The sequence below is a fragment of the Oryzias latipes genome, chromosome 17 (assembly GCF_053564925.1).
Source record: "Oryzias latipes strain Hd-rR chromosome 17, Olatipes_Hd-rR_3.1".
In the NCBI taxonomy this organism is placed as follows: domain Eukaryota; kingdom Metazoa; phylum Chordata; class Actinopteri; order Beloniformes; family Adrianichthyidae; genus Oryzias; species Oryzias latipes.
The window spans coordinates 19,790,862-19,816,642 of record NC_136253.1 but is presented as its reverse complement, the minus strand read 5'-3'; the positions used below and the strand labels follow the sequence as shown (position 1 = coordinate 19,816,642).

General features: G+C 39.7%; 3 protein-coding genes across 6 annotated transcripts; 2 read left to right on the top strand and 1 right to left on the bottom strand.

The window, feature by feature from the left end:
• Nucleotides 1–1,201: 1,201 nt before the first annotated feature.
• Nucleotides 1,202–4,776, top strand: LOC101171696 (uncharacterized). The gene is made up of 3 exons (XM_004079061.5): nucleotides 1,202–1,762; nucleotides 2,495–2,691; nucleotides 3,799–4,776. Exons 1-3 carry the CDS (start codon nucleotides 1,559–1,561, stop codon nucleotides 4,295–4,297), a joined length of 900 nt encoding a protein of 299 aa, XP_004079109.1. The 5' UTR covers nucleotides 1,202–1,558; the 3' UTR covers nucleotides 4,298–4,776.
• Nucleotides 4,777–4,928: 152 nt separating this feature from the next.
• pgap6 (post-glycosylphosphatidylinositol attachment to proteins 6) lies at nucleotides 4,929–16,031 on the top strand. 2 transcript variants are annotated; one of them, XM_023965023.2, is made up of 13 exons: nucleotides 4,929–5,109; nucleotides 6,468–6,651; nucleotides 6,745–6,946; nucleotides 7,336–7,463; nucleotides 7,542–7,807; nucleotides 7,888–8,231; nucleotides 8,331–8,427; nucleotides 8,795–8,909; nucleotides 9,967–10,106; nucleotides 10,198–10,376; nucleotides 13,949–14,095; nucleotides 14,233–14,349; nucleotides 14,419–16,031. In XM_023965023.2, the coding sequence occupies exons 1-13, from the start codon at nucleotides 5,049–5,051 to the stop codon at nucleotides 14,740–14,742; spliced, it is 2,304 nt and encodes a 767-aa protein (XP_023820791.1). In that variant the 5' UTR covers nucleotides 4,929–5,048; the 3' UTR covers nucleotides 14,743–16,031. The 2 variants fall into 2 exon arrangements, with proteins under 2 accessions (XP_023820791.1, XP_023820790.1); XM_023965022.2 differs by having other exon boundaries at nucleotides 9,964–10,106.
• A 530-nt stretch (nucleotides 16,032–16,561) lies between these two features.
• Nucleotides 16,562–25,554, bottom strand: rgs11 (regulator of G protein signaling 11). 3 transcript variants are annotated; one of them, XM_004079059.5, is made up of 17 exons: nucleotides 25,370–25,552; nucleotides 25,062–25,158; nucleotides 24,848–24,898; nucleotides 24,267–24,373; nucleotides 23,472–23,523; nucleotides 23,271–23,329; nucleotides 23,090–23,166; nucleotides 22,930–23,011; nucleotides 20,679–20,747; nucleotides 20,448–20,471; nucleotides 20,289–20,350; nucleotides 19,901–20,014; nucleotides 18,854–18,969; nucleotides 18,354–18,441; nucleotides 18,138–18,276; nucleotides 17,107–17,189; nucleotides 16,562–17,020 (listed from the first exon to the last, which is right to left on the bottom strand). In XM_004079059.5, exons 1-17 carry the CDS (start codon nucleotides 25,430–25,432, stop codon nucleotides 16,918–16,920), a joined length of 1,386 nt encoding a protein of 461 aa, XP_004079107.1. In that variant the 5' UTR covers nucleotides 25,433–25,552; the 3' UTR covers nucleotides 16,562–16,917. The 3 variants fall into 3 exon arrangements, with proteins under 3 accessions (XP_004079107.1, XP_020566549.1, XP_078790898.1); XM_020710890.3 differs by lacking the exon at nucleotides 19,901–20,014 and having other exon boundaries at nucleotides 25,370–25,554; XM_078934772.1 differs by lacking the exons at nucleotides 24,848–24,898; nucleotides 25,062–25,158; nucleotides 25,370–25,552 and adding an exon at nucleotides 24,588–24,720.
• Nucleotides 25,555–25,781: the final 227 nt, after the last annotated feature.

Genomic DNA, 25,781 nt, shown 5'->3' with positions numbered 1-25,781 from the left:
TTCACCTGCTGTTGTTCATCTTTCAGCATATACCTTCAGGGGTCGCCACAGCCAATCAGCTTCCACTAAGTCACACATTTGGTTTAGTAGAGATTTTTACATCGGATGATCTTCTTGACACAACCCAGTATTTTATCCGAGCTGGGGACCGGCACAGGGATAACCAGACTTGGGCCATCTTGCTGTTACATCGTTAGGCAGTAAGCTCATCGCGTCTCCTGGGAATATAATTGAATAAAAAGTCGATCATTAAAAAAAAAAAGATTTTAGCTGCTTATTTTTGTTTTCGGAAAAATTGCAAAAACCACAAATGTGATATTTCATTACAGACCTCTGAATAGTAACACAAAAAATACAGTAAAAAAAAGGATCACTAGAGAAAATTGAAGTGTAAAAACGAATGTAATCAAAGCACTATTGAAAACCGTTGTTTAGACCAGGGTTAATTTTATTTTGAAAAGAATTTATATTGCAGGCAAAAAAAGCAAATTTGTTAGTTGTAGATAAATTTAACCCTGTTAAAATTCAGTTGTATTTAAACTCTATATGTATAAAATTAATGGCTTAATGGCAGAAAAAATATAAGTAAATGTGTTTTTCCAAACTGTTGGGTTTCAGAAATGGGACTTACTTCAGGATTGGGACCTAGACATTTGTCTGCATTTCCTGTTTTTAAACCACCTCTTCAGCATGATAATCAGCTTCATCGTTTGGCTCAAATCCGAGGGCTGTGGAGGATTTGCTGCCTTGCTCTTATATCGAAGTGTTAACCAGATGTTCCTAAAGAAGCTCAGAAAGATAAACATATGTTGGTTTCTGAAGATAAGGATGGAATGTGACATGAGCAGCAAATCACAGGATAAGGATGCCGTCCAATCAGATTTCTGTAATGCTCAAGCTTATTTTGATGGATATTTTTATTCACTCTTATAGGTTGAGTGTAATCAAAGCAGATTTTCAATGACTGGATTTTATTTTTAAATTTGTTTCACTTTAATATTTTCTTCAATGATTACTCCTAAAAATGAGTCATCCTTTAAATTTGTATTTTATTTGAAACGTATTAAACATATATTTTCTGTTACTGTTGCTCCATCTGAAACCGAACCGACCTGAGACCTACCGGTGCATGCGCTCTCCTTTTGGGCAAACAGGAGGTCCATGCGCGCCAGTGTCATGCGCCGTGCGCGCTTACATCAGCAGCTCGCTGAGAGCAGGTGCTTCCCGCAGCCTCCCATGTGACCTCCTCTGTAACTCCCACCATTGTTTGTGAACTTCACAGAGAGGACTTCCACTTTCCAGCATCATGTTTGGGCTGCATACCATCAGTGCGCGCTGCGTGAACGGCGGCAGCAGAAGCAAAACCATTACATCCACGTTTCTAGCTTTTTCTTGGAATGTTTTTTCTTCCTCGTGTCTAATTATGGAGTTTTTTTTTTAATACAACCTGAGGATATTGGTGATTTTGCCATGTAATTTGATTGGATTTTTTTCTGTTCGAGGCAAGGGTTTTAGCTTTTTACGCACATTTTACGCACACGGACTCACTTTGCTAAGCATGGCGGAAGAAATCCACAGCGACTCCTTTCCAGATTTGAACGAGTTGGAGAACAAGATTGGAAGGAAAACACCCGACAGTCTCCTGGTTTGGATGAGGGAAGACTGCGAGCAGGGATGGAGATCTGACCATTTGGCCAAAGGAAGCGACTCAACCCTCTGCCACGACTTAACTGAGAAAATAACCAACTTAAAACAAGAGCTGGTAAAGAAATCCTCTTTTGCTTTTCATTTCTTTGACATAAGAATGCCTTTGTGTGATGCAGTTACCCCACCTGTGGACACTTTCGAGTTGCCATGGCTTGCTGAACCAGTTGACGCCAACATTGCTGTGTTTGTGCTCAAATGTCAAACCCACAGAGCACCTTTCTGAGCCACTTAACCTGTTCTTATATCTCTGATGACATATACTGTCACTTATTAGATCACACCCATCATCTGTTTTCTTGTTCCGTTCCTTTCTCTTTTATTCTCACATAATAACAAGGTTATAATAGCAAAAAGTAGGTTTTAGTAAACCACATATAAATAACATTTGTATTTTATTTTGCTATATAATGTCATTTTCGGGCTGCACGGTGGTACACTGATTAGCGCTCTCATCACACAGCGTGAAGGCCCTGGTTCGAAATGTCTGTGTGTGTGTGTGTGTGTGTGTGTGTGTGTGTGTGTGTGTGTGTGTGTGTGCGTGTGGGTGTGTGCGTGTGTGTGTGTGTGCACGTGATTGCGATCCCTGCGACAGGCTGGCGACCTGTCCAGGGTGTACCCCGCCTTCCCCCAACAGGGACAGGCACCGGCAACCCCCGTGACACCAAAAGGGATAAAGTGGCTTAAGAAAATGGATGGATGGGTGGAATTTCCCCCATTATTTTAGTTTAAAGCTATACACACTCCCAACGTGCCTGTAGCTCATCAGCCCTTCTGTTTGTCCATGCAGAGGTGGCTCCGCTCAACCGATGTGAAGATCCTGAAGCAGTTGGTGGCGGTCCACGAGGGCATCGAGGCCATGCGCTGGCTCATGGAGGAGAGGGGCACCTCAACCAGTCGTCGCAGCAGCCTCACAGGAAGCCTGAGCAGCCTGGCAACGGTGGAGGAGCACGGGTTCTCCATGTCTCCCTTAAGCGATTGTTTCAGGTGTGCAGTGATGAACTTCACCAAAAATAGGTTTGGTGGAAGTCTCTGTTATTTTAGTGTTCAGTCCAGATAACACAGAGCTACCTAGAGGTTAAAACCAATTTTAAAACCAATCCATTTGAATTAATTTAATCCTTTGACACCTGTATTTATTATAGCTATGAAAAAAAAGGTCACTTACGTTTTTGCTTTCAAGTAGATACGCTAACTTTGTTGAGACAAAGTGGTTTGATGCATATTTGCGTCAACAGGCGTTGGAGGTCAGGATCAAGAACTCCATTAAAACAAGTAAATTGGCAGCTACAATCCAAAGAAAAACTTCTGGAAGTCTAGAAATATATTTCTTATTCGTTCTACAGAAAAAGAAAAAGAAGCAAGAGAAGCAAATGCACTAATATGTTCAGTTTTTACAGAACAAATTGGGCTAAAAGGAGGGTTTTCAACTATTCTTGAGCATTAAACTGAATTTTACCTAAAAATTTTTAACCCCTTGACATCTAAATTTGTTTTCTGCAATGAAAAAAAAAACATGTTTTTGCTTTCAAGTAGATGCTAAATGTTGGTAATTTAGGAGCTAAAATGCATGTTACATTGGCTTTTCTTCAGCAAACAGAAGTTTCATGCCAATCCATCCCTCTATCTCACACATTTGAAGAGGAAAATGGTGTTTTTGGTGTTTTTAACATGTACATTTTTCTAATATCGGAGGACATACGTATGTACAGAAAATTAAGCTTAACTTTGAATTTCTGAGCATTACTTTATTCAAATCGTTGAGAATCAGGAGCAAACCCAACAAAAATGCTGTTTCAAAATAATTTTAGATGTGACGTAGAAGCTACAACAGCAAGTCACAGGGTCCCTGCTTCGCTCCGTTCTGATGCATCCACTTGCAGACAAATAGATCCATGTACGTCTTTGTTTTCCTCGTATGACAGAATCTGGCTCAAAACGTTACGCCTGGATGGCTCCAACATTGTTTGCCATTTTTCTTGCACCCGTCAAAAGATGATTGTAGTGGGACTTTAATTCCACAGTGTTGTGAAATTTCTCCATCCCAACGTTCTTGATTCATGTGGTTGAACACTTGGTTTGGTTGTTCCACAGAGACAGTGCCTTGTTCCCCGAGGATTTGTTTAAAACCTGGAGCGAGAAACCAGCTGATCCACCACACGCCAAGAGTGCTGATCCAAACCACTTGGAGCTCAGCACAATGGACATAAGACCTTCAAGTCTACCTGCCCCTAAATCTACAGTCACTCATTCTGCATTTGGACGTCCCGATCCGTCATCAGTTACACATTCAAACTGTTTGGCTCAACCCAACCTTTGGGCAGGGGAGCCAAAAAAGATTAAAGGTAATGCAGAGACAATCAGAAGAGCTCTGCAGAGGTCAAGCAGAACACGGAAAGAGCTAAAAGCAGATTTATTTGGTCCAAGTCAACAATCAGGAGCCAAAAACCCAGTCAATTCAACAGTGGAAACACTCACAGAGGGTCATACCAAAGGTCACAAGGAGAGCTCCGCTATTGCTGAAAATGTCCTACCAGGCTATGATACTCAGTGGTGTTGGGTGGAGTCTCAGGATGATGTCACATTTTTATGATTTTATCAATACAATTTAAGCAATCTTTGTTTTAAAGTTTTCCAATTTAAAAGGAAATTTCCAGGAATACAGAGGTACATGAACTATGATACTGAGAGTGTGGAGTTACAAAGAAAGTGATTCTCACCTGTCTACCAGCTTGTGTCTGTCTTATGTGTTTCTCTTTATAACACAGGAATCAAGAAAGAATATTAAGGACAATTGTTATTTAATTCTCTGTAAATTAAAATGATCATGCAGCTTAAAAAAAATTAAAACTCAAACAGTACTGTCAAATATTATCTTTATATACTGATTTTTTTTAAGTTTTTTTCTGCCTTGTTTTGAAAGGTTTTCTGTTTCTCTTTAAAATAAAGAAAGAAATAAAATTTGAATTTCAGACATTAATATGAAGACACTGAATAGTGTCAACTTTCTGAGGATGCCAAACCACAATGAAGCATGCTTTTATTTTGTATTAAAGGAAATTTACAAACAAAGTTGACGTGTGAATTGTTATAATACAAAAGTCATTTTTTTCTTTATTTACACAAAAGGGTCTTGACAACCATCACTGAAGTTTAATAAATAAATAAATACGTTTTGTAAATCAAGAAATAAATGTAAAAGAATATTTCCAACAGTCATTGAAGGCTCCGTTTTCCAGCGTTACGTCACATGTTTACGCACTTACCCGGAAGTGATTTTGCAGGTACGGTTAGGTTATGATAGGTGTGAAGATGTAAGAAAATTCAGACGGTTGAGAGGAAACATGGACGTTTTTCTGCCTGCAATCCTTCTCGTTGCTGCAACGACGTGGACGTCACGAGTGGGTAAGAAATGTCAAGTGGAGACACCGGTTTAAATTATTAGCATTTTTGCTAACTGTAGTGTTACGGTTTGGTGTTAAGTTACACAAAGATAAATGTACCAGTAAAATTGCTAAATAATTTGTTTCGTTGAACTTGTTTGTGGGAGTTTTAAGAATGTTATCAAAAAGTGCTTATTTATTACTGACTCGCTTATAAATTAACAAACTGTGAGACTAATTATCGTCTAGTTTTACGTTTACTAAATTTTCCAATTTGGGGAGTGTAAGCTAAGAGATATTAAACTCCACCGTGGACCCATTTAAAATTTTTGTTTATTTATTCAGTTTTCTCCAACGAACTAATAAAAATATTAAAACATATTTAGAGATGACGTAGAGGTCTTTGAACGCACCACCTTTTCTATTCAAGAAAAGTGAAGGCTAGAATTACGTAGTGACCTATAAAGGTGTTATTGAGTTAAAATGAGCTTTTTAGCACTAATACACCAGATGCCACGGTTAAAGAAATACTCTTTAGTCGGAATTAATATTTTTTATTTCTGTTTTGGATTTATTAGTTTGTTGTTCAAGACATTTGAGCATGTGCCATGAGGAATCAAACCACCAACCCTCATGGTTTTTATAAATATACTAAAGGCTGCTCTACTTTCTGAACCTCAACAGGAATTGAAGATTATTTGTATGTATATTTATATATATTTTTTTATTTGTCGCTCTTTTGATCAAACTCTACAGAAAGCGATGACGCTTTTAGAACATATGAACCATAGCTTATTCTACCTCAGCTTGTTCTACCACGGCTTGTTCTACCATAGTCACCTTGTTTAGGCTGATGTGGCACTCTGGAATCTATTTAAGTTGTATTTCCTTTGAGAGCAGCTGTAGAGAAATCACAGGAAATAACGAGCTTTGGCTGCATTTCCTTGAATAAAATATCTAAGCAATGCTTAAAGCACTGCTTGATTTGTACTTGACTGCAGAAAAACTCTTCTTGTCAATATCGGTACTCGCGTTGTGGTAAAAATCATTCTTCATTGTTATAATTTTGGACATTTTCTTATCTGCCAAGAATTTGAACACTGAGTTGTGATCTTTAGTTTAGTCCATTTAACCCCATATCATCACACTTGCACTTACGTGCTTCAATAAATATAAACTAAATTTAGAGTGGATTTAATTTAATTTTAGCTTAGTCACTTAGAATTAATGTCTTTTTTGATGTCAAAGTGTATATAATTTTAATAAATTGTAACACCAATGCTCCTTCAGTTAGAATAACTGTCATGTTAAATGTGTTTTTTCACATTATTGTCATGTTACTTCTTTGTATACTTTAACTTTTTAATTTTTCCCTCACAGATGGCCAGGTGACCTTCATGGCAGAGCTCACATCCAGACCTGCTCAAAAGCTGTCCAAGTATGGTTGGTATGGCAACGTGAGACTACAGAGGTTCCATATCCCAGAGGAGACGGCCATCGCACGCTGGACGTTCACAGTGACGAGAGGAAACAGCTTCTACTGTGGCCAGCACAACATCACTGTGTAAGAAGGGAAAGCCTCCAGCTGCCATCTTCCTCTTTGGGTTTTCTTGTTCATTAAAAAAAATGTTTTTTAATTCATATCTTACCTCTTCAGGTACATTCGATGGGGCGCCCCTCCAGTTATAAACCCGACTGACTGTGTGTTTCCAAACGTGACGCTTTGGAACCCCAGTTTGTCTCTGATTCTGCCGGTAATCTCGCAGAACTCCACAATGTTTAACCTGTCAGACCCTGCTCCTGGGGAGTGGTTCGTCGCTGCTCACCTGCCGGAGGATGACGGACGCATAGAGCAGAAGGTTTGTCAGCAATTTAGTGTCTCTTTTCTTAGTATTTTATCCTAAAGTAGTTTTGTTGGGTCTCATTTTATTGGAAAGACTTTCATTTAGTTGTTGAATCTTCAGCATCCACATGCTTTCCTTCCAACTTGTTGAACAGGTACATAGTAGGTTTACTGTTTTTTTTTTTTGCTTGCAAAGCAGTTAAAGGACATTGTTTCCCCTTCCTCTTGTGGTGAGTTGATAGTCTTGTTTGGTAAGATTTTTGCGCGAAAGGTGTTTTTATTTCTGCAAGCTCCCCAACATCTGTGCTTTTATACATTTGTATTTGTTTGTAATGCTTTTGGGTGTTTTAAGGTTTCAGCGTTCATGTTTTTGTAGAGGTTAAGTTGTGTGTTTCTGTGTGCCAGGGTTTCCCGTCCTGCACGTACTTCTTCCAGCCTCAGCTGTCTGTCAGGAGAGCGGTGGACACGCCCGTTTTACCGCAGGATGCATTCCTCACGCAGACTGCATCCTTTGAGCAACCTGCACGCCTTAAGTAATTATTGGGTATTCGTGCATGCTCTGCTTCCTTTGAATGAAATGCCTGACACTGTTTTTTTTTTGTTGTTGTCAGATTGTTCGTTCCAGAGTTTGCCTCGTCGCTCTCGGTTACCGTGCGCGACTGCTCGTCAGGGGAGGCAGCGGAGAGCGGAAACTGCTGGCTGCTCCTCAGGCTCGGCTCTGCATCCCTGCTGCAGCGCCCGGTAACCGTGAACTGCTCGGGGATGAGCTGCTCTGCATCTCTGGTTAACCCACCGTGGGACACCTGGCTGCGAGTCGTGGTGGAGAGCAGCCAGGTCAACCGCTCTGTGACCTTCCGGATTACCTGGAGCTACACAGGTAAACAAAGAAACGTCTTAAAAAAGTCATGAAAAGTGCTCTATGGTTTTACAAAACTGCCCGTCATTGTGTTTTTTCAGAGGGATGTAAACCCAAAAGTGTAGGCCTTGAAGGAGGTGATGAATTCAAGAAGCCTCAGAAAAGCAGCAGCCAAAGCAACTCCACGTCAGCAAACACCACAGAGGTCTCAAACGGTTTCAGCTTTGCCAATAAATCCTCTGCTCTGCCGACGTCTCTGACGGTGTCGGCGTGCATGTGGAGCGTCCCCGTTCTTTACGAGGAAGTGGACGTCCTCTCGCTCCGATTCACAGCTGCCAATGGGTCAAACGTCAGTGTCACAGACACGCATCCCACTCTGCTCACCTACCCACTGCCCAGTCAAGCCACAGGGGGCACGCTCAATCTGCGACTCACTCTGAACACGGTAGGTCAGACAGAGTTTCTGCACATGTGCAGTGATGTCTGAGAGCCCAGAAAGGGGAACGCCTTTAATTCTCTCTTTTTTTTCATTTTTTTTTCATAGACTGATGTAGTCTTGGACAACAGCAGCAGTGTGCTTGCCTGTTTTTCTCCCTGGGCTCCGGTCCTACAGCTCAACCACTCCCAACCTTGTCGTACAGGTGAAGCCATTCCATTTTTTATGCAGCAAACAAACCTGCAACCCTGTTCTGAGCGGAAATGTAACAGCGTTCACATTTTTGTGTGAAGTGACCAGTTAATAACCAGTCATAAACTTGAAAGGTCTTTTTTTAATTTTCTCTCGATTAGATTCCTTCAAATTTCAGGATTGATTTTGCATAATTTAGACTTGAAGTGTCTTAATATGACAAATAGTTAAAAACAAAGCATTTTTATCCCAAAGTAAAAAGCAAAAATATTATTTGCACAATGAAATAAGCGAGTGATTTAAGTTTTGGGTTTTTTTTCTGAGTAAATGAAAACACTAAAGACCAAATAAAACGATAACATATATTTTTTTATCAACAGCTTTATTCGGAGGATACGGTGTGGCTGTGAACACCAGTTCCCCTAAAGCTGTGCTCAGGCTGCCCTTCCCTCAGTCTGCATCGTGGTACCTCACCCTGCAGCTCCACTGCAACAGGTAGCACACATGCATGCATGCAGGTATGCTGCAGAACACACGGTCTCTCTCCAATGTGACAGGTGTCCACACCTCATCAATGCTGACGTTTCATCCCTATTGTCACATGAGGCAAACCTTTTGACATATCCAATCAGCATAAAGATGGAGGGAGGAGCAGGGTTATGTTAAATAATTTTCTACATTACAAAATAAAAGCGCCTGATTTGTAGTTTTACATTTTTATAATTTTAGCCTTCAAAGCTCCACCTATGTAAATACCTCTATAGGTAAAACTCTGGTTTTGGAATGAAAAGATTTGATTTGATCTTTTGGTTCATTTCAAGCATTATTGTTAGACAATCCAACAACAAAAAAATGACACAGATGTATCAAACTCATTTAGGAAATAACAAAATCTATTTGGAAGAAGATGCCGTCCTCTCAATAGTGTAATTACTTATAATCATAGAGGTTTTTGCAGTAGTGAACACTTAGGTCACACAATAATGAATATTAACTAAAGTCAAGTAGAGTTTGATTTATTGCTCAACATGGAGCTATTGAGGCATTTACGACAAATAATTCGATTTTTAACTCAATCAATCATGAACTAAAGAAATGAAATAAAAAATTAAGCAGCAACACTCAAGTTTGTTCCAACAATGTTGCATCTAGAATCATTTTTACCGGTGCTGTTTGTTTAGCTGTGCTTGGTGCCCTGGCAGATTAACCAACATGAGTATTTGTGAAATGTAAATCCTTGAGTTGGACACAGTCTCTCTGTTTCTCTGAGCTGTTATGTTCTTCCAAACTATGAATCATCATTTTAATTTCCAACAAAGTAGTTAATTAGAACATCTATTAAAACAACTTAGCTGTTGGTAGAATCAAATGCAAAATTCGAGTGTTGCTGCAGCATCAGGTGACGACAGAAGTCAATTTGAGTGATGAAAACTCAAAATAATCATGCTTTTGTTGATGCTCCTCCACATTACCATGTTCAGAAATGTTCTGTGAATGAGGTAAAGGCGTGGGCTTCTTTAATGTCACGCGTGTGCTATGCTTCCTTCAGCAGCTCCTGTGGTAACGCCTCGGTGGTGTCGGTGGTCCCAGAGTTGTCTGTCAGCGCCTGTGTGGAGGACTGTGGCTCCTACGGTGAATGCAGGCTCCTGAGAGCCTACAGCTACTTGTACGCCGGCTGCGTCTGCAAGGCTGGTATGATCACGGATGAAAAAATCTAACCACCCCCCTCTCTCTGCACTCACACTGCATGCTTTGTTTGTTTTTTTTTTGTTTTTTTTTGCAGGCTGGAAGGGTTGGGGGTGCACTGATTATTCTTCGGCTCTGTCCTACGGTCGCCAGCTCCTCTCCACTCTGCTGCTCACGCTGAGCAACCTGTCTTTCCTGCCTGCCATCGTCGTGGCAACCAGGCGCTTCTACATTACAGAGGCATCCGTCTACTGTTTCACCATGTTCTTCTCCACGGTAACTTGCTGCCATGCATGGCATAGTAAGCTGGGTTCTACCGGAAACATTCGTTTTTATTTTCTTTTTATCAACTATCAAATATAAATGGAAAAAAGTAAACCTTTTGTTTGCTTTGTTTTTATAGATTTGCTGGTGCAAATATCTCTTTAGATGCTCCAACAATTTTGATTTAGGTTTCTAAAAAAAAAAAAAAAAAATCAAATTTTAGTTCAGTTTTTAAATGTAGAAAATAAAAAATGTACAAAAATGTGCTACAGAGACGATTGCACTTCCAAAAAAAGGAAGCTCAGGAAGTCAAGGTTCTCTTTGTGATTGAGGAGGAGGGCTAAGATCAGGAGTACATCAGAGGGAGAGGTCATGTTGTTGAGATAAAGTCGGAACAGCCCGAATGAGATGGTTTGAGCATGTGCAGTGGAGAAACAGGGATTTTTATCAGGGAAAATATAAGAATCAGAGTTGCTGAAGCAGGAGACCTTAAAGAAGGAGAACATTTCCGGATGCAACGAAGTGATGTTAGATTAAAAAGTTAACTGGAAGTACAAGATTTTCTAGTTTTGGATTCTCTTCCTTCTGTTACTTTTTTTCATTTAAGCTCTATCAGGTTTTTTTTTCATCTGTGCCTGATTAACAACAATTCGAATCACGAAATACTCAGGAATACAATTTTAAGCTTAAATTTTCGCACAAATAGTACAGACCAAAAGTTTGGACACACCTTCTCTTTCAAAGAGTTTTCTCTATTTTCACGACTATGAAAATTGTAGATTCACACTGAAGGCATCAAAACTATGAATTAACACATGTGGGATTATGTACATTACAAAAAAGTGTGAAACAACTGCAAATATGTCATATTCTAGGTTTTTCGAAGTAGCCACCTTTTGCTTTGATTACTGCTTTGAACACTCTTGACATTCTCTTGATGAGCTTCAAGAGGTAGTCACCTGAAATGGTCTTCCAACAGTTTTGAAGGAGTTCCCAGAGATGCTTAGCACTTGTTGGCCCTTTTGCCTTCACTCTGTGGTCCAGCTCACCCCAAACCATCTCCATTGGGTTCAGGTCCGTGACTGTGGAGGCCAGGTCATCTGGCGCAGCACCCCATCACTCTCCTTCTTGGTCAAATAACCCTCACACAGCCTGGAGGTGTGTTTGGGGTCATTGTCCTGTTGAAAAATAAATGATGGTCCAACTAAACGAAAACCGGATGGAACAGATGCTGTGATAGCCATGCTGGTTCAGTATGCCTTCAATTTGGAATAAACTCCCAACAGTGTCACCAGCAAAGCACCCCCACACCATCACACCTCCTCCTCTATGCTTCACGGTGGGAACCAGGCATGTTGAGTCCATCTGTTCACCTTTTCTGCGTTGCACAAAGACACGGTGATTGGAACCAAAAATCTCCAATTTGGACTCATCAGACCAAAGCACAGATTTCCACTGGTCCAATGTCCATTCTTTGTGTTCTTTAGCCCAAACAAGTCTCTTCTGCTTGTTGCCTTTCTTTAGCAGTGGTTTCCTAGCAGATATTCTACCATGAAGGCCTGATTCACACAGTCTCCTTTTAACAGTTGTTGTAGAGATGTGTCTGCTGCTAGAACTCTGTGTGCCATTGACCTGCTCTCTAATCTGAGCTGCTGTTAACCTGCCATTTCTGAGGCTGGTGACTCGGATGAACTTATCCTCCACAGCAGAGGTGACTCTTGATCTTCCTTTCCTGGGGCGGTAAGCATGTGAGCCAGTTTTGATGCAGTGCTTGATGGTTTTTGTGACTGCACTTGGGGACACTTTCAAAGTTTTCCCAATTTTTCGGACTGACTGACCTTCATTTCTTAAAGTAATGATGGTCGCTCGTTTTTCTGTACTTAGCTGCTTTTTTCTTGCCATAATACAAATTCTAACAGTCTATTCAGTAGGACTATCAGCTGTGTATCCACCTGACTTCAGCACAACACAACTGATGGTCCCAACCCCATTTATAAGGCAACAAATCACACTTATTAAACCTGACAAGGCACACCTGTGAAGTGATAAAACATTTCAGGTGACTACCTCTTGAAGCTCATTAAGAGCAAAGCAGTAATCAAAGCAAAAGGTGGCTACTTTGAAGAACCTAGAATATGACATATTTTCAGTTGTTTCACACTTTGTTGTTATGTATATAATTCCACATGTGTTAATTCATAGTTTTGATGCCTTCAGTGTGAATCTACAATTTTCATAGCCATGAAAATAAAGAAAACTTTTTGAATGAGGTGTGTCCAAACTTTTGGTCTGTACTGTATGTCCTCCATCAAGAGGAAAATTGTCCCAAGAAGATGTTAAAAACACTCACATTTTTATTGGAGTGGGTCTTTAAGGTGTTTTTGCCTCCCAAAAATCTTCTCCCGTCTGGGATTACATTGTAGACTTGCAAATAAAACATGCTGACTGCAGCACTTTATGAATATTCATGTGCCGAAGACCTCAGAGGTGTGGCCAAAAAAGGAAGTAGTGGGCTTGTCCTGTTGGAGAAGGGTTCAGCGTTTTGACATGAACTCTCAAATGACTTGTCCTCAGTTACTTTAAAATCTGTCTGTAATGTTTTTCTCACTCCTCTGTTTGTATTTGGTTTGAACACACTTGAATGTTCCAAAACTTTTCTTCTTCTTTGGAGGTTTACAGAATCAAATAATGATGTCGAGGAGCATCTGTTAAGGACCACACACGAGGCACATGGAGAGACCGATTCAAGCGCACAATTGAGAATGCCGGCCAGAACTGGAACGTCGTCAGTTTCCAGGAATTGTCCAGAGATCCTGGCTAAAATGGTGCTGTGCATTGTCCTGTTTGAGGACAGCAACAAACGTGTCCCTGTGGATTCAAAGCATGACCAATAACACGCAGCTGTGGTCATATATGGTGGAGTTTGATACCCCCATGAGGATGATGAGCATGCAGATGAGCCCTGCTGAGACAGGTTGTGCAGAAATTCTTTCCCTTATGCAAGTGAACTGTCGTTAGCTGCTGTCTGGATGGCGGCTGTCAGACAAACTGCAAAAGACGATGTTGGGTAAAGAGGAACAGTCGTGAGGCTGGTCAGATGATGGACAAATTCCCTGAAAGCCCATTTGTCATAAAAGAGACATGAGTTTTGAAGTGAGCAGCAGCTGCTGTTGCAGGACTCTCCCACGTCCCAAAGCTTTCACTGTTTTCACTTTCTGATTCCCCCTACCAGAGCGGGAGAGGTTTTCTAGTAAAATAGCTCCTCATTTTGAATGTAACACTCACTTTACCGTGAGCCTTTATTTAAAAATAAATATAAGCTATTACATCAAGAAAGTTTTCAGTTTTTAAAGTCCGGATCTAAACTCTCTGGTCTCCTAAGGAAGCCGAAGGAAAAGTTTCATGACTCCCTCTTTGAAAAGAATCTGCTGTTTTCTGACATATTACACACCAAAACCTCATTTAGAATGAAGGGGGAGGGGCATGTATGCATTCGAGGCGCCCAAAAAAAAGCTGGCTTTTAGTGATATTTTGTAGAAATGTGAAAGAAAACTGTCGACATTCATTTTTCCCATTTCCCGCAGTTCTATCACGCGTGTGACCAGCCGGGTGTCGCCGTTTTGTGCATTATGGACTACGACGCCCTGCAGTACTGCGACTTCCTCGGGTCGGTCTGTTCCATCTGGGTCACCATCTTGTGCATGGCTCAAATCAGAGCCATAGCCAAATACGTAAGCCTCCGTCCGCCTGTTCGGAAGCATGAATACTCGTTGGCACTGTCTGGATGGGAGTTGAAAGAGAAAAAACAGAATTGTAACTTTAAATGATCTTTAAAATACTTTTGTTAATCCGTTAACTTTTTCGCCAGACTCTGTTCATGCTGGGAGCTCTGCTGATAGCCATGTCTATGCAACTGGACCGCAAAGGTTTGTGGAACATGCTGGGCCCCATCCTCTGTGCCATACTGCTGATGGCCTCCACCTGGGTGAGCACCCTTCTCCGTCCGCCACGAAGCCCGTCCACCTTGACGCGGCAGCTTCTGCTCCATCCGCAGGTGTACAGAGGCGTCCGCCGCAGACACTGCTACCCACCCTCCTGGAAGCGCTGGGCCTTTTACCTCGTCCCCGGACTGTGCTGCGCCCTGGTGGGGGTGTGCTTGTACATTTTTGCTGAGACGGAGGACAACTACTACTACACGCACTCGCTGTGGCACATCCTGGTGGCCAGCTGCGTGGTGTTCCTGCTGCCGCCGGAGGAGAAGCAGCGAGAGGCGCTGGGGTGGAGCAGAGGCTTCAGCTGGCATTGGAGCTGGAGACCACAGATTTGTGGATATACGCTCTGTGAGAGCAGCAAGGAGGAGCTCTACACCGTCACGTGAAACTACTGAAACAGCTGCTGTCGTCAGCTTTTTACAATATGAGAGTTCCGCCTATATTCTCATAGGTCCTCAGGCTTTATTCTCACATAAAGAAGAGTCAAAGTAGAGATAAATGTGCTGCAACATTTACTTTCACCTCACCACTAAGAGTTTAGCCTCATTATGGAAGTAAATCATACACTAGAGGAAAACGGGAATGTTTGATCTGAAAGTACTTACCGGTAGAAACTCTTTTAAAATGTTTTTTTTTGTTTTCGTTTTCATGAGCCTGAATACCACAAGTTTTTTCTTCATCAGCTTAAAGATCTTTGATCTCCACATCGTCTATATGTACTTTTGGGAATATTTTGTTGCTCGCTTAAAGGAGAAAACTGCTGCTTTGCCAAAAACGTCCCTGTAAAAGTCTCGCAGCTCTAGTAAAAGTTGAAGTTCTACAGCAAAAATTTTAGCAAAATTCAAAAGGAAAAAAAAAACGCCAAAGGGAGTCAAGCAAACGATGAAATGTCATTCCAGCTGCCTTATGTGCCCTTTTTTTGTTGTGTAAGCAAAAAAAAAGCTTTATTTGTTGATATTTATTATAAAAAACCTGAATGAAATCCTTCTTTCTTAGTTTGAGCGTTGATCTAATGTGTCTTTTTTTATTTCTTTGTATCTTTTAAGTTTAACAACATCTTTTTTGTTTCAGAGGAATGAGTGTTTAGTTTTTCTAAAGCCTTGCATCTTAAAAAAAATGTTTTTTTCACAAATGTGCTGGAAAAATTAGGATTTTTTTTCCCTTTAACTGTCTTCTTTAACACCAGGGTGCACATAACTTTAAAGGTCACAAGCACGTTGAAATTCCGACAAAAAACTCTGTTCTGTGTTTTTGTTTCCCAGTACTTCATGTCTTTGATTGATGCAAGGACTCAGCTTTCAATGAATGTAGGTGACGATTACCGTCTCTTTCTTTATATGTGTGTGTCCGTTTTTTTTACCACGTGCAAAGGTCACGCATGGCGTCCGCTCTTAATATAGGACACGTCGTTCCACGTGCGTGGAGGTATAATCCTTCTAGAATGACATTTATAGGCTGTCCCACAGCATTCCTTTTATTGTTCGCACAATTTCCTGTCCATATGCTGATCCTATTGTGAGGAGTGATTTAAAACTGTTTCCTCTTTTATTCTTTTTTTTTTTTGCTGTTATTTTTACTTTCAAAAGGTGCAATGCAAGTTGAGTTGAGTGCTGTGGCAATCACTTTCTGGTCCGTTAAAGCCTATAAAGAATTAAATAGGTTCTATACAAACACATTTTGTTTTGCGAATTTTGTGGATCATATTTATCTTTCCCTCACACGAACACACTTTCACACCAGAGAAGAGCCGAACGAGAGGAAAGCGGATTATTATAATCTCCATGAGTTGCTGTGCTGAAAGGAATTCTCTGCCCGTGCGTGTAAAAGTGCTCCAACTTTGAGCTTACCTCCATTAGTAAATGAAATCCCACAGATCAAGCATAGCCAAGCTTAACCGCTCAGGTGTGTCGGTCAAATAGTTGAAGTCTAATCTAAGAGGAATACTGGAAAAACATCCTGACCAAAAAATATTTAAGGGAACAAATGCAGCCAGAAGGGGGAGCCAGATTAGGCTAAGAAAAGAGTGGAGGAGAACTACTGAGTTATGATAAATTTGAGCTCTAAAGCCAAAGAAAAATTCTCTGATTGCGTTTTTCAATTCACATTAAGCAATGGAAATGAAGCAGAAGACATAAAAGCCCCAAAGCAAACTGATTTCAAGCCTGACCGCAGATGCACGAATGCTGAAATGAGCGCAAACACGTCTGACGCTAAGACATTTTATTAGGATAAAATCATGCTATATGTGCAGCTCCAGCAGTATATGAACCGGACAAACAAGCACAAGTACATGTATGATATTTGATGAGGTGGATAATAAAAATAAAAGGATGCAGCAGGGGTCATACCAGGTCTTAAAGCGCCTATCTTTAATGATTGTGTGGGATTTTAGAAGATGCTGATGCTTTTTTTAAGTGTTGCATGGAGGTTTTGACAGAAAAGTCAGGAGGGAAGGAGCTCCTCGGGAGGAGCTGTGGAGATCAACTACATTAAGGGGGCCAGGATTGTTTCTTTTAATGGATGACCACCTGATAGCAAAGCCAGAAGCTGTGGATACCTGTTTACCCAGCCCCTTTATGACGCCCCTCTTCCTCTGTCACCTGGGCGACAGCCTGAGCAGGGGATGGGCTAGAATGGCGCTGGCGTCTCATAAAGGGAAACACGCTGATAGGGACAAAACGCAGAGGTTAGGTTAGTTAAGGTCTTCATCTAAAATTTTGGAATTGGTGCTTAGTGAGGAGAAATGTCACCTTTTCTTGGTTTCCTGGGGGACAATGGCCTTAGCCAGCATGTTTTTGTACAGGTCAGATTTAAGGTACCTCGGGTAGGAGTCCTGGATGGAAACGCACAGCGGCAGATTTGATTGTAGGCCATAAAAAACTTCTACACAGGACAATATATTGATGGAAAGTCTGGTTCTGTTTTTATTATTAGTTCTCTCTGATGGATCTGTAACAGCAATCAAAAAAATAAATTCAAATTTGATTTGATTTAAATATGTTTATTTGATTTAAATGTATTTATTTTGATTATTATTATTTTGATCTAAATGCTTGAACACATTTAATTTTGTTTGATTTGAATACATTTGTCTTAATTTAAATATATATGATTTAAATTGGCTTTGCTTTGCTTTCCTTCTCTTTGATTTGATTTGATTTGATTTGGTTTGGTTGGATTTGATTTGATTTGATCGGATTGGATTGGATTTGAGCAGACAAACACGAAAAAATGTCTGAGCTAATGCAAGAAGAATGAGCTTACACTAAGCTATTTTAATTTTTTATTAGATACTAAAATGGAAAATGAAAAAGCCACACCCCTTTCATCTGAGCAGTCGGGTTAGTTGGTTAACTTTTGGTCACTTTACTTTACTTGGAAGTCTTTTTTCTCTGCTGCCGCTAACAGAATGGATTTCCGCATCGTGGGATTAATGAAGTCTTCTATTCTATTCTATTCTATTCTATTCTATTCTATTCTATTCTATTCTACTAACTACTTAACCTTTGACTTATCTTCTGAGTGTTATTTCTGAAAAGCTTTTTGTTTTCTGATTTTGTGAGAAAAAGCCATATTTAACCCTAGCCATAGTTTTCATGCATTAAAATGTCTCTTTCACCTTTGTGTAAAAAAAAGCAGAAAAGATGTAAACAAAGTAATCGCTTCCCCAATTAAAGGAATCTGGCATTTAAAGGGTTACAACATAATCAAATGTTGTAAAGAATTTGCAGAAATATTTGTGTGATCCTTCTCTGATTCAGAGTAACTTGCAGACGCACACCTTCTTCATGAGGAAGTAGATGTGCATTTGCGCGTCGTCCAAGACAAAGCGGTGCGGTTGTTTGATGCCCTCCAAAGTTTTGTCCATTGTCTTGCTGTCGATGTTGACCCAACGGGCAGCTCCAGGTGCCAGGAAGTTTCTAAACAGCAATGAAGTGCAGAAGTTATGCAATCAGGTTGCAAGTAAACCTGCATTTCAGCCTTTTTCCACACCTACTTGTAAACTTCCTCCACTTTCTCCACGATCTTAGAACTTTCTCCATGTCGGATCTCCTCACAGGCCTGCCAGAAGTACAGGTTTTCCGCTGAGGACAGACGCAACACAGAAAGACAACAGCTAAGCTCTAAAAAACAACCGTGCAGGCCAGGGGAAAGTGACGCACAATAAAAGATTTATATAGCATCAGGCCCTCTGTGGGAAAGCGGCAGCCTATGGCAATATTTTATATTTCTGCATGATTGAGCAAATACTCCAGCCATCTTTTGTTCTGCTTTTCTCAAGAGTAAACTCTTTGTTTAGCATTTGTTTCTCTCTTCCTCCTTTTTCTTTTAATATTTTCAATCGTCTCAGTTACCTGAACTGTGAGTGAACGCTTTTTAAACCACTTTTATGGTTTCACTGGAAGTACACCGAACTGAAATGTCTCACCTAAAAAAAACTTTTTTGAAAATCACATTTTTTTTAATGACACTTGAATGCAACGTTCTCCTTCTTACCACTGAACTCCTTCTCTAGGTACAGCATGAATTCCTGCCTCCCCATGGCGTCATTGAGGAGTTCCATGAAGCTGAAGCTCCAACGCTCCACTCGCAGACGTGTCGGAACCGGCACCCTGTGTAGAAAAACAAGCTCAGAGGAGGCAATTAAAGTGCCTGACTGGGACGGCCAGGTATGATCAAGTCCCTCCGCTGGGCTCTTGTTGGATCTGTTGCAAAGTAAGGTTGATCATTTATTTTAAAGATTAAGTCTAGTTTATCATAGACAGTAAACAAGTTGAAGTCTTTTTGATTGTAAAAACCCTTTGACACCAGCTGTTTCAATCAAATCAAATCAAATCCTATCTTTTTTTAAATAAAAACAGTGCTTTTTGTGCTTTGAGCAGCTTAAAACACTATACAGTTTTTAAAAAAGAGACACACAAACAAAAACACGTAATTAAAACATTTTTTTCATTGATAAAGGCATGTGCAACTCTGTGTCAGATTTGGTTATAAAATAAAATGCATCCTGTGAGTTAAAATTAATTAATAAATGAATTTACTGGTTACTATATTGTGTACCTCAGATTATGTAAGTTTCAAATCAAATTAAGTTAAATCAAAGTTTGCTCCCGATTTTCCTCCTATGTCTGTGCACAAATATTTCAAACACTCTGCTTGCAATTTTGCCAATGTGGAAAACTCAGTTTGTCATTTAATCAGCCATATTGACAGTCACACTAGCAGATTTTCTGATAACAAGATATTAGTGGATGATGTCAGCACTCAGACCGTTGTAGCACAATGGGTCATTTCCAGTTGATGTGTAGGACTAGTAATGATACGAAAACAGTAAAAGCACAACTTAACATTGCCGAAGCTTTCTGCAGACATTAGCAATTCCCACTTCCAGTCTCTTTTATTTGCAACTTTCATAATAGGTTACAGCTAATTCGATAACTATGGAAGCTGTTTCCTTTGGTGGTATATAGTATCCTGAATAGAAAAGGTCAAAAGGTCATTCGGCTTGTAAACTTCTGTGTCGATGTGGGTTAATAGTCTTACACTTCTGTGTTCATTGTCCAGTGCGCTGTATCATCAGAGATCCAGGGGTTGCTGGGAAGGCAGCCTTGCATGATGGGATCGTGGTTCTGGTACTGCTCGCTGTACTTCAGGAAGCTGCTCCAATGCAGAGGCATGCGTGCAACAAAATTGGTTTTGGTCTTTTAGCACGGCAGATCACAGCAGTTAATGGCCACTCATTTCAACTTGCCTCAAGAAGCATCTTTTCAAGGGCTCTTAATGTGAGCATAGAGCTGTGTGTGTGTGTGTGTGTGTGTGTTTGTGTGTGTTTGCCAGACATCTGTAAATTTACTTTAGGACAGAAGACCTCCATTAGATCTTATGTGCACTTGTGAGTGTGCACGTGAGCCTTCATCACTCTGATACAAACCCTTCTAGGCAGATTGACGATTTCACACGGTTTCTTCCAAGGGCCCTTCTGTAGACTTCAATCTGTAAAAAGACAGAAGAAAAAAAAAGGAAACCCTTAAATATGATGCATAAAAACCCAAAAGATTCATTTCAACCTTAAAACCGTTAAATGATTTACCTCGTTTTTGTAGAAGTCACTGTTCTAGATCTGTGAAAAATAGGAAAACAGATTAGAGCTTCATATATTCTGCAGCTCATTTCCAGGCCAGTACTTCTTTTTTTTTTTAAAGTGTTTCTTTTTTTACTTACTTTTTCACAATTCCAGCAGCAAAAAAGAAAGAAAAGTCAGTGTTAGAAGGGGTGTGTGTTGTTTGTGAGAGGAAAACAAGTGCACAGAGAAAACACTGACCAGCGTGGCTCGTAAATTGAAGTTATTCTGTCGCTCAAGACCGACGTCTAACATATTATGCACCCCAGGCTACAACAAACAAACAAAAAAAAACAGAAATAAAGATTGATACAAACAGTCATACTCAGGTCTCTGCATATGGAGAAGCACTTCCTTGAGTTTTCCACTTCACTAGCTCTAATTTTTTTCCCCGGGAATCTTTCTTTTTCCTTTTTTTCTTTCTTTCTCTGAGCCTTCGTGCCTAATTCATGAGGTCAGGAAAAGATGGAGTCCCTCCTCCATGCACGTCCTTTTGTGTCACGCTCCCCACTCCGGCAGGTTTTCATCTTCCTTTTTCATCCGCCTTAAATTTCCTCTACTTCTCCCTGACCTCATGGATGTGCAGGAAAAACAAAATAGTCACAGATAAAAAAGGAACAAGACGTGCAAAGAGTTGATTTGTGTCTGCGTGGCACATCTCCACTTCACTGAAACCCCTTTTGTTGGCTCAGGCTTTTTCCCGGAGACTTTAAATATTTTATGCTAGGAAAATGTTGGGTGAACATTAGTGGGACCTGACTCTTCTATATTTTGTGATACAGTTTTAAATACTGCAAAACTGAGTACTTTTGATACTAATATGATGATAAATACTACAGCTAGTGCAACCTGGTAAATAAAAACACAATATATCAGTACTAGTGTGTGTCAAATCAGCTCAACAACCGATGTTTTATAATATAATGAGTAATAATAATGGAAAACACACAAAATTGTATAAAAACATGACAAATGTATCACAATAGAGTTGCAAATTGTTGTTTAGTAGTGCAAAAATTAGCGTTGCATGACCACACAGAACAACAGGCTAAACCAGGCATGTCCAAAGTCCGGCAAATTTCCAACATCAAAAATTCAGTAATATGTGGAATTTCATAAAACGGTGTGAAAAATGTTGTTATTGGGCGTTGTAAACCATTGGTTTAAAAATTTCAGCTTGTTTCTTAAACGTCAACTGTAATAATACAAATAAAATCCTGATAAAAGGGAAAGTTGACAGCAAGAGCCACCAGGACATGTGAAAATTGAAGTATTTTTTGTGAAATTCAAAACAATTATGTTTGTGGTTTGTACTTTTTGAATTATCATTTCTTTCTTTTTACGTGATCTAAATTTAAAAGTTTACAGTGAGCATGTAATAGTGCAAAATATGTAATATATTATTTGAACCCAGATTTAATGCTGACAAAAGTTGCTTTTTTTTGTGTCTCCAGACAGACTTTTTATTCATTTTATTTCTTGTCTTTAAATCAGAAATTCACTATAACTTTGGGGGAAATAGATTTAGACTTCAAGTATCTCATTGCCATAGAATTTTCATAAATAGTTCATTTAATGTTATTTCACATTTTCACTTTATAAAACCCGGCCCTCTTTGCAAAGAGTTTGGACCCCCCTGGGCAAGAGAATAGCACTGTGTGTCACATCTTAGTACAGATACCTCTGATGTTAAATACACATTGAAACTTTGGAAAGAATCAAGTTTATAAAATTCCCAGAAGAAAAATAACTAAAAATGAATTAAAGCGTAGGAAAAATACATAGAATTGCAATAGTGTACAAGTGTACAATAGTAAAGTATTGATGGAGTATACTGTATAAAATACTGCATATACTAGGAAAAAAAAAATGCAGATTACACGGTATATTGTACTGAAATACCTTATACTGATTTGTACACAAAAATGTAGAGTGTAGTAATGAATAGTGGAAAGGTAAAAATATTAATACTTCAATTCAATACATTATAAAATATAGTAAAGTCTAGTAGAGAGTAAATAATAATAATAATAATAATAATAATAATAATAATAATAATAATAATAATAATAATAATAGCAATAATAATAATAATAATAATAATAATAATAGCAAAAATAATAGCAATAATAATAATAATAATAGCAATAATAATAATAATAGCAATAATAATAATAATACTAATATGGATTGAAATCTGCGCTTTTCCAGATGCTCAAAGTTTTTTACGTATCTATTATTATTATTCATTCACTCCTCATTCACATTGATTCGCATCCACACATCAGTGGAGCCACACTGGATGCTCGGAGGGTAAAGTGTTTTGCCCAAGGACACAATAAATGCACAATAAAATACATATACCATGTGTGTGGCAAAGTATACTACATTCAGGAGTTTACTAGAACACAGGATATATAACAATAAAGAACAGGAATGGTGATAAACATACTGGGGGTCTGTTGATGAGCCAGTAAGCCTGCTCCTGACATTCTAAAACGATCCGGTCTGCCTTTCGCCTCTGCTTGGATGCCCTAAAACATAAAGCAGATTGAAAGATTGTTTGCGTGAAATGACTGGATACATACTTCCAAGTTTGCGTTGACATGTACCTGAGCTGTTCTCTAGCCTGCATCACCACAAAGTCCCAGGTGTGGTTGATCTTCTTGTGCAACAAACTGTACCGTTCCTTGGAGTTCAGAAGCAAATGAAGAGCGATTAAGAGTCATGACTGAACGTCTTTATCAAGAGGATTGATTTATATGTTCTCTTAAACACACCTTCATATCTCACCTTTTCATATTCCATCAGTTCTCCTTGCTTTCGTATGTTCTTCTTAGCCAAATATATCGCTGTGGTGGAACAAAAGAACATTAAAAGAACTTGAGGGACTTAATTTTGATGAACGCTTTTTGCCTTTAGTGGATATTTTAAGAAAATGTCATGTTTTTGGTAGATTTCTTTTTTCTTTTCTGCCATGTTGGGTTTTCCTACCATAGTCTAGCTCTGAGGCAGGCCATCGCGTACTCGTCCAGAAGTATGGAGTCTGTAAAAATCACATGGTGTTTGCTTTCAAGCTAAGACTGATTTCAGTAAAAAGGATGAAAAAGTGGCACTGGAGGGAGGCAGATGGATGAGGGATTACTGTAGGAAACGGGCTAATGGAGGAAAGGAGAAGTAAAAGAGAGACGGACGAGGATAGAGGGAGCCTAACAGTTGAACGTCCCACTCCGATCATCTTTTGATCTACAGTCAAAGCGTTTCCAGTTGTTTTTTAATTGTGATTGTGCCGTTTTTAACCAAATTTTAGAAACCTGAGTAGTTTTCTAGGACATAGTTTCTGCAGAGCGGTGGTAATTTATTAGAAATTTGCCACAGAGTTATGGGTGGGACCAATCTCGTGGGGCAATGGGGCAACTCTTCCCATCGTCTGTTTACGCTTGCATTACCGATACAACAAAAATGGCGAGCAATGTTGGAGCTATCCAGTGAAGACGCACATGGATGTATTTGCCTGTAACTGGCTGCATCAGAGCAGAAAGCTTGTGGCTTGCCGTAGTAGCTTCTACGTCACACCTACAAGCTTTTTCCAACTGCATTTTTTCGTCTGTTCCTGATTCACAACAATTTGAATAAACAAAATTCTTAGAAATGTAATTTTAAACTTAATTTTATTTATATATCATGAGAAATTTTGCCAGAAGAACATGTTGAAAACACCAAAAACAGGATTTTCATCAGAGCAGGTCTTCAAAGACTGGTGAACATGATATCAGGTGTTGGTCTGACCTGGAAGCGGTAGGGTGACTCATCAGGCTGCAACACAAGGGAGCGTGGCTCCTTGAGAGGATAAATATATCCGTATTTCACCAGCATGCCACCAAGATGCAAAGCCTCTGTGAAAGACCAAGATGTTTCAAGCATTTTTTATTTCTTATTTCTGCAAAATATGTTTGATGTAAAGGTTAGATTCTGGGGAGAGAAACCTTCAAAGACCTTTATTCTTCCTTAAGTTGTTAATGTACCCCTTTTATGACTGAGCTTTGATTAAAGAGCTTTACTCTGCATTTTAATTACCACTTTTCCAACTTTTTTTCCCCCCTGGCCAACCTTCAATTTAGCTCCGGGGTGAAGCTGTCCTCTGAGACGTCCCTCCGCTGGGAGGTTAATCAAACATGAATCATCAGGTGACTTAATCAAACCTGGTCCCACCAGGTTCCACACTCCTCCTGTTTACTGGAAACAGCAAGTCGCTACTGCACATATATTACTACCAGCTCATCTTGAGAGGAAACACCATATCATGGAAACTTAAAACACAACAAGCACATGCATTAAAAAACAGACTTTTTATCCAACAATGGACTTACCCTCCTCACAGACACTGTATTTGTGGATCAACCATATAATTATATCATGACCTTTGAAAAAAATGAAAGAAAAATGACATGAGTGTTTTAAAAATTCAAACTTCTTCCTCTTTATAAATCACACTGTGATCTCAGAAATCCTCTTCTGCATGATAAATAAAGCAGGCTGCCAGGTCTCTGTCCACATGCACATTGTACCTTTTGCAGCACATACCTGTCATGGCATGTGGAATGACCGTGATGAGGAGCCTCTGGTTCCTCAGCTTCATCCCCATGTCAGGATCTTGCATAGCCACAATCATCTTCTCCATCTGTTTGTGAAACACACAATTATCAAAATAAAAGTGAGTTAAAGGTACCCAGTTGACAGATTAATAATAAACAGTCCGAAAAAAGCCTCATCACATGTTCCACTTTCCTCCCCTCTTTTGGATTTGGTCGCACAGCTGGCTGGATGATGTTTTTGGATTGATGCTGCTACAATCTGAGTGAATAAACAATCACATGATTGCACACGCCTACCATGCGGAAGCAAATCATCTGTTCCCGCTGCCATCCTCCTTTGGCCATGGTGTTGATGGTCATCTTGCGGGTTGCTTTGGATCACTCGACGGGACGGTGAAGTACAAAACACCCAAGTGCAGCCGGGAGAGAGAGGAAGAGCACCACCATACCGTCCCGGACCGGAAGGGGGCGTCGGTGACAAAACAAACGTCGGACAAAGTAACATCAAATTTTTCGTTTTAAGCATAAAGGAGATTTAAAAGGTTTATTATTCGGGCAACAAAAAAATGTTTATATCGTCTACCTTTTTCTTTTTTAGTCTGAGTGTGTACATTTGTCAAGCTTATTGGATGCTCTCGCTAAAAATTAAGTTAAAACAATTAATTTGAATACATTTTGGTTTTAAAAGTAAGACCTAATATTTATCATT

Bases quoted from the DNA above. Each gene is read 5' to 3' on its own strand.
- LOC101171696 (XM_004079061.5), top strand. From the start codon at position 1,559: ATGGCGGAAGAAATCCACAGCGACTCCTTTCCAGATTTGAACGAGTTG. The intron at 1,763-2,494 runs GTAAAGAAATCC...TTGTCCATGCAG, and splicing joins CCAACTTAAAACAAGAGCTG to AGGTGGCTCCGCTCAACCGA. The intron at 2,692-3,798 runs GTGTGCAGTGAT...GTTGTTCCACAG, and splicing joins CCCTTAAGCGATTGTTTCAG to AGACAGTGCCTTGTTCCCCG.
- pgap6 (XM_023965022.2), top strand. From the start codon at position 5,049: ATGGACGTTTTTCTGCCTGCAATCCTTCTCGTTGCTGCAACGACGTGG. The intron at 8,910-9,963 runs GTAGCACACATG...TGCTTCCTTCAG, and splicing joins CTGCAGCTCCACTGCAACAG to CAGCTCCTGTGGTAACGCCT. The intron at 10,107-10,197 runs GTATGATCACGG...TTTTTTTTGCAG, and splicing joins CGGCTGCGTCTGCAAGGCTG to GCTGGAAGGGTTGGGGGTGC.
- rgs11 (XM_004079059.5), bottom strand. From the start codon at position 25,432: ATGACCATCAACACCATGGCCAAAGGAGGATGGCAGCGGGAACAGATG. The intron at 23,524-24,266 runs GTCAGACCAACA...TGATTTTTACAG, and splicing joins AGTCACCCTACCGCTTCCAG to ACTCCATACTTCTGGACGAG. The intron at 20,748-22,929 runs GTATGTTTATCA...TGTTTGTTGTAG, and splicing joins GGCTCATCAACAGACCCCCA to CCTGGGGTGCATAATATGTT.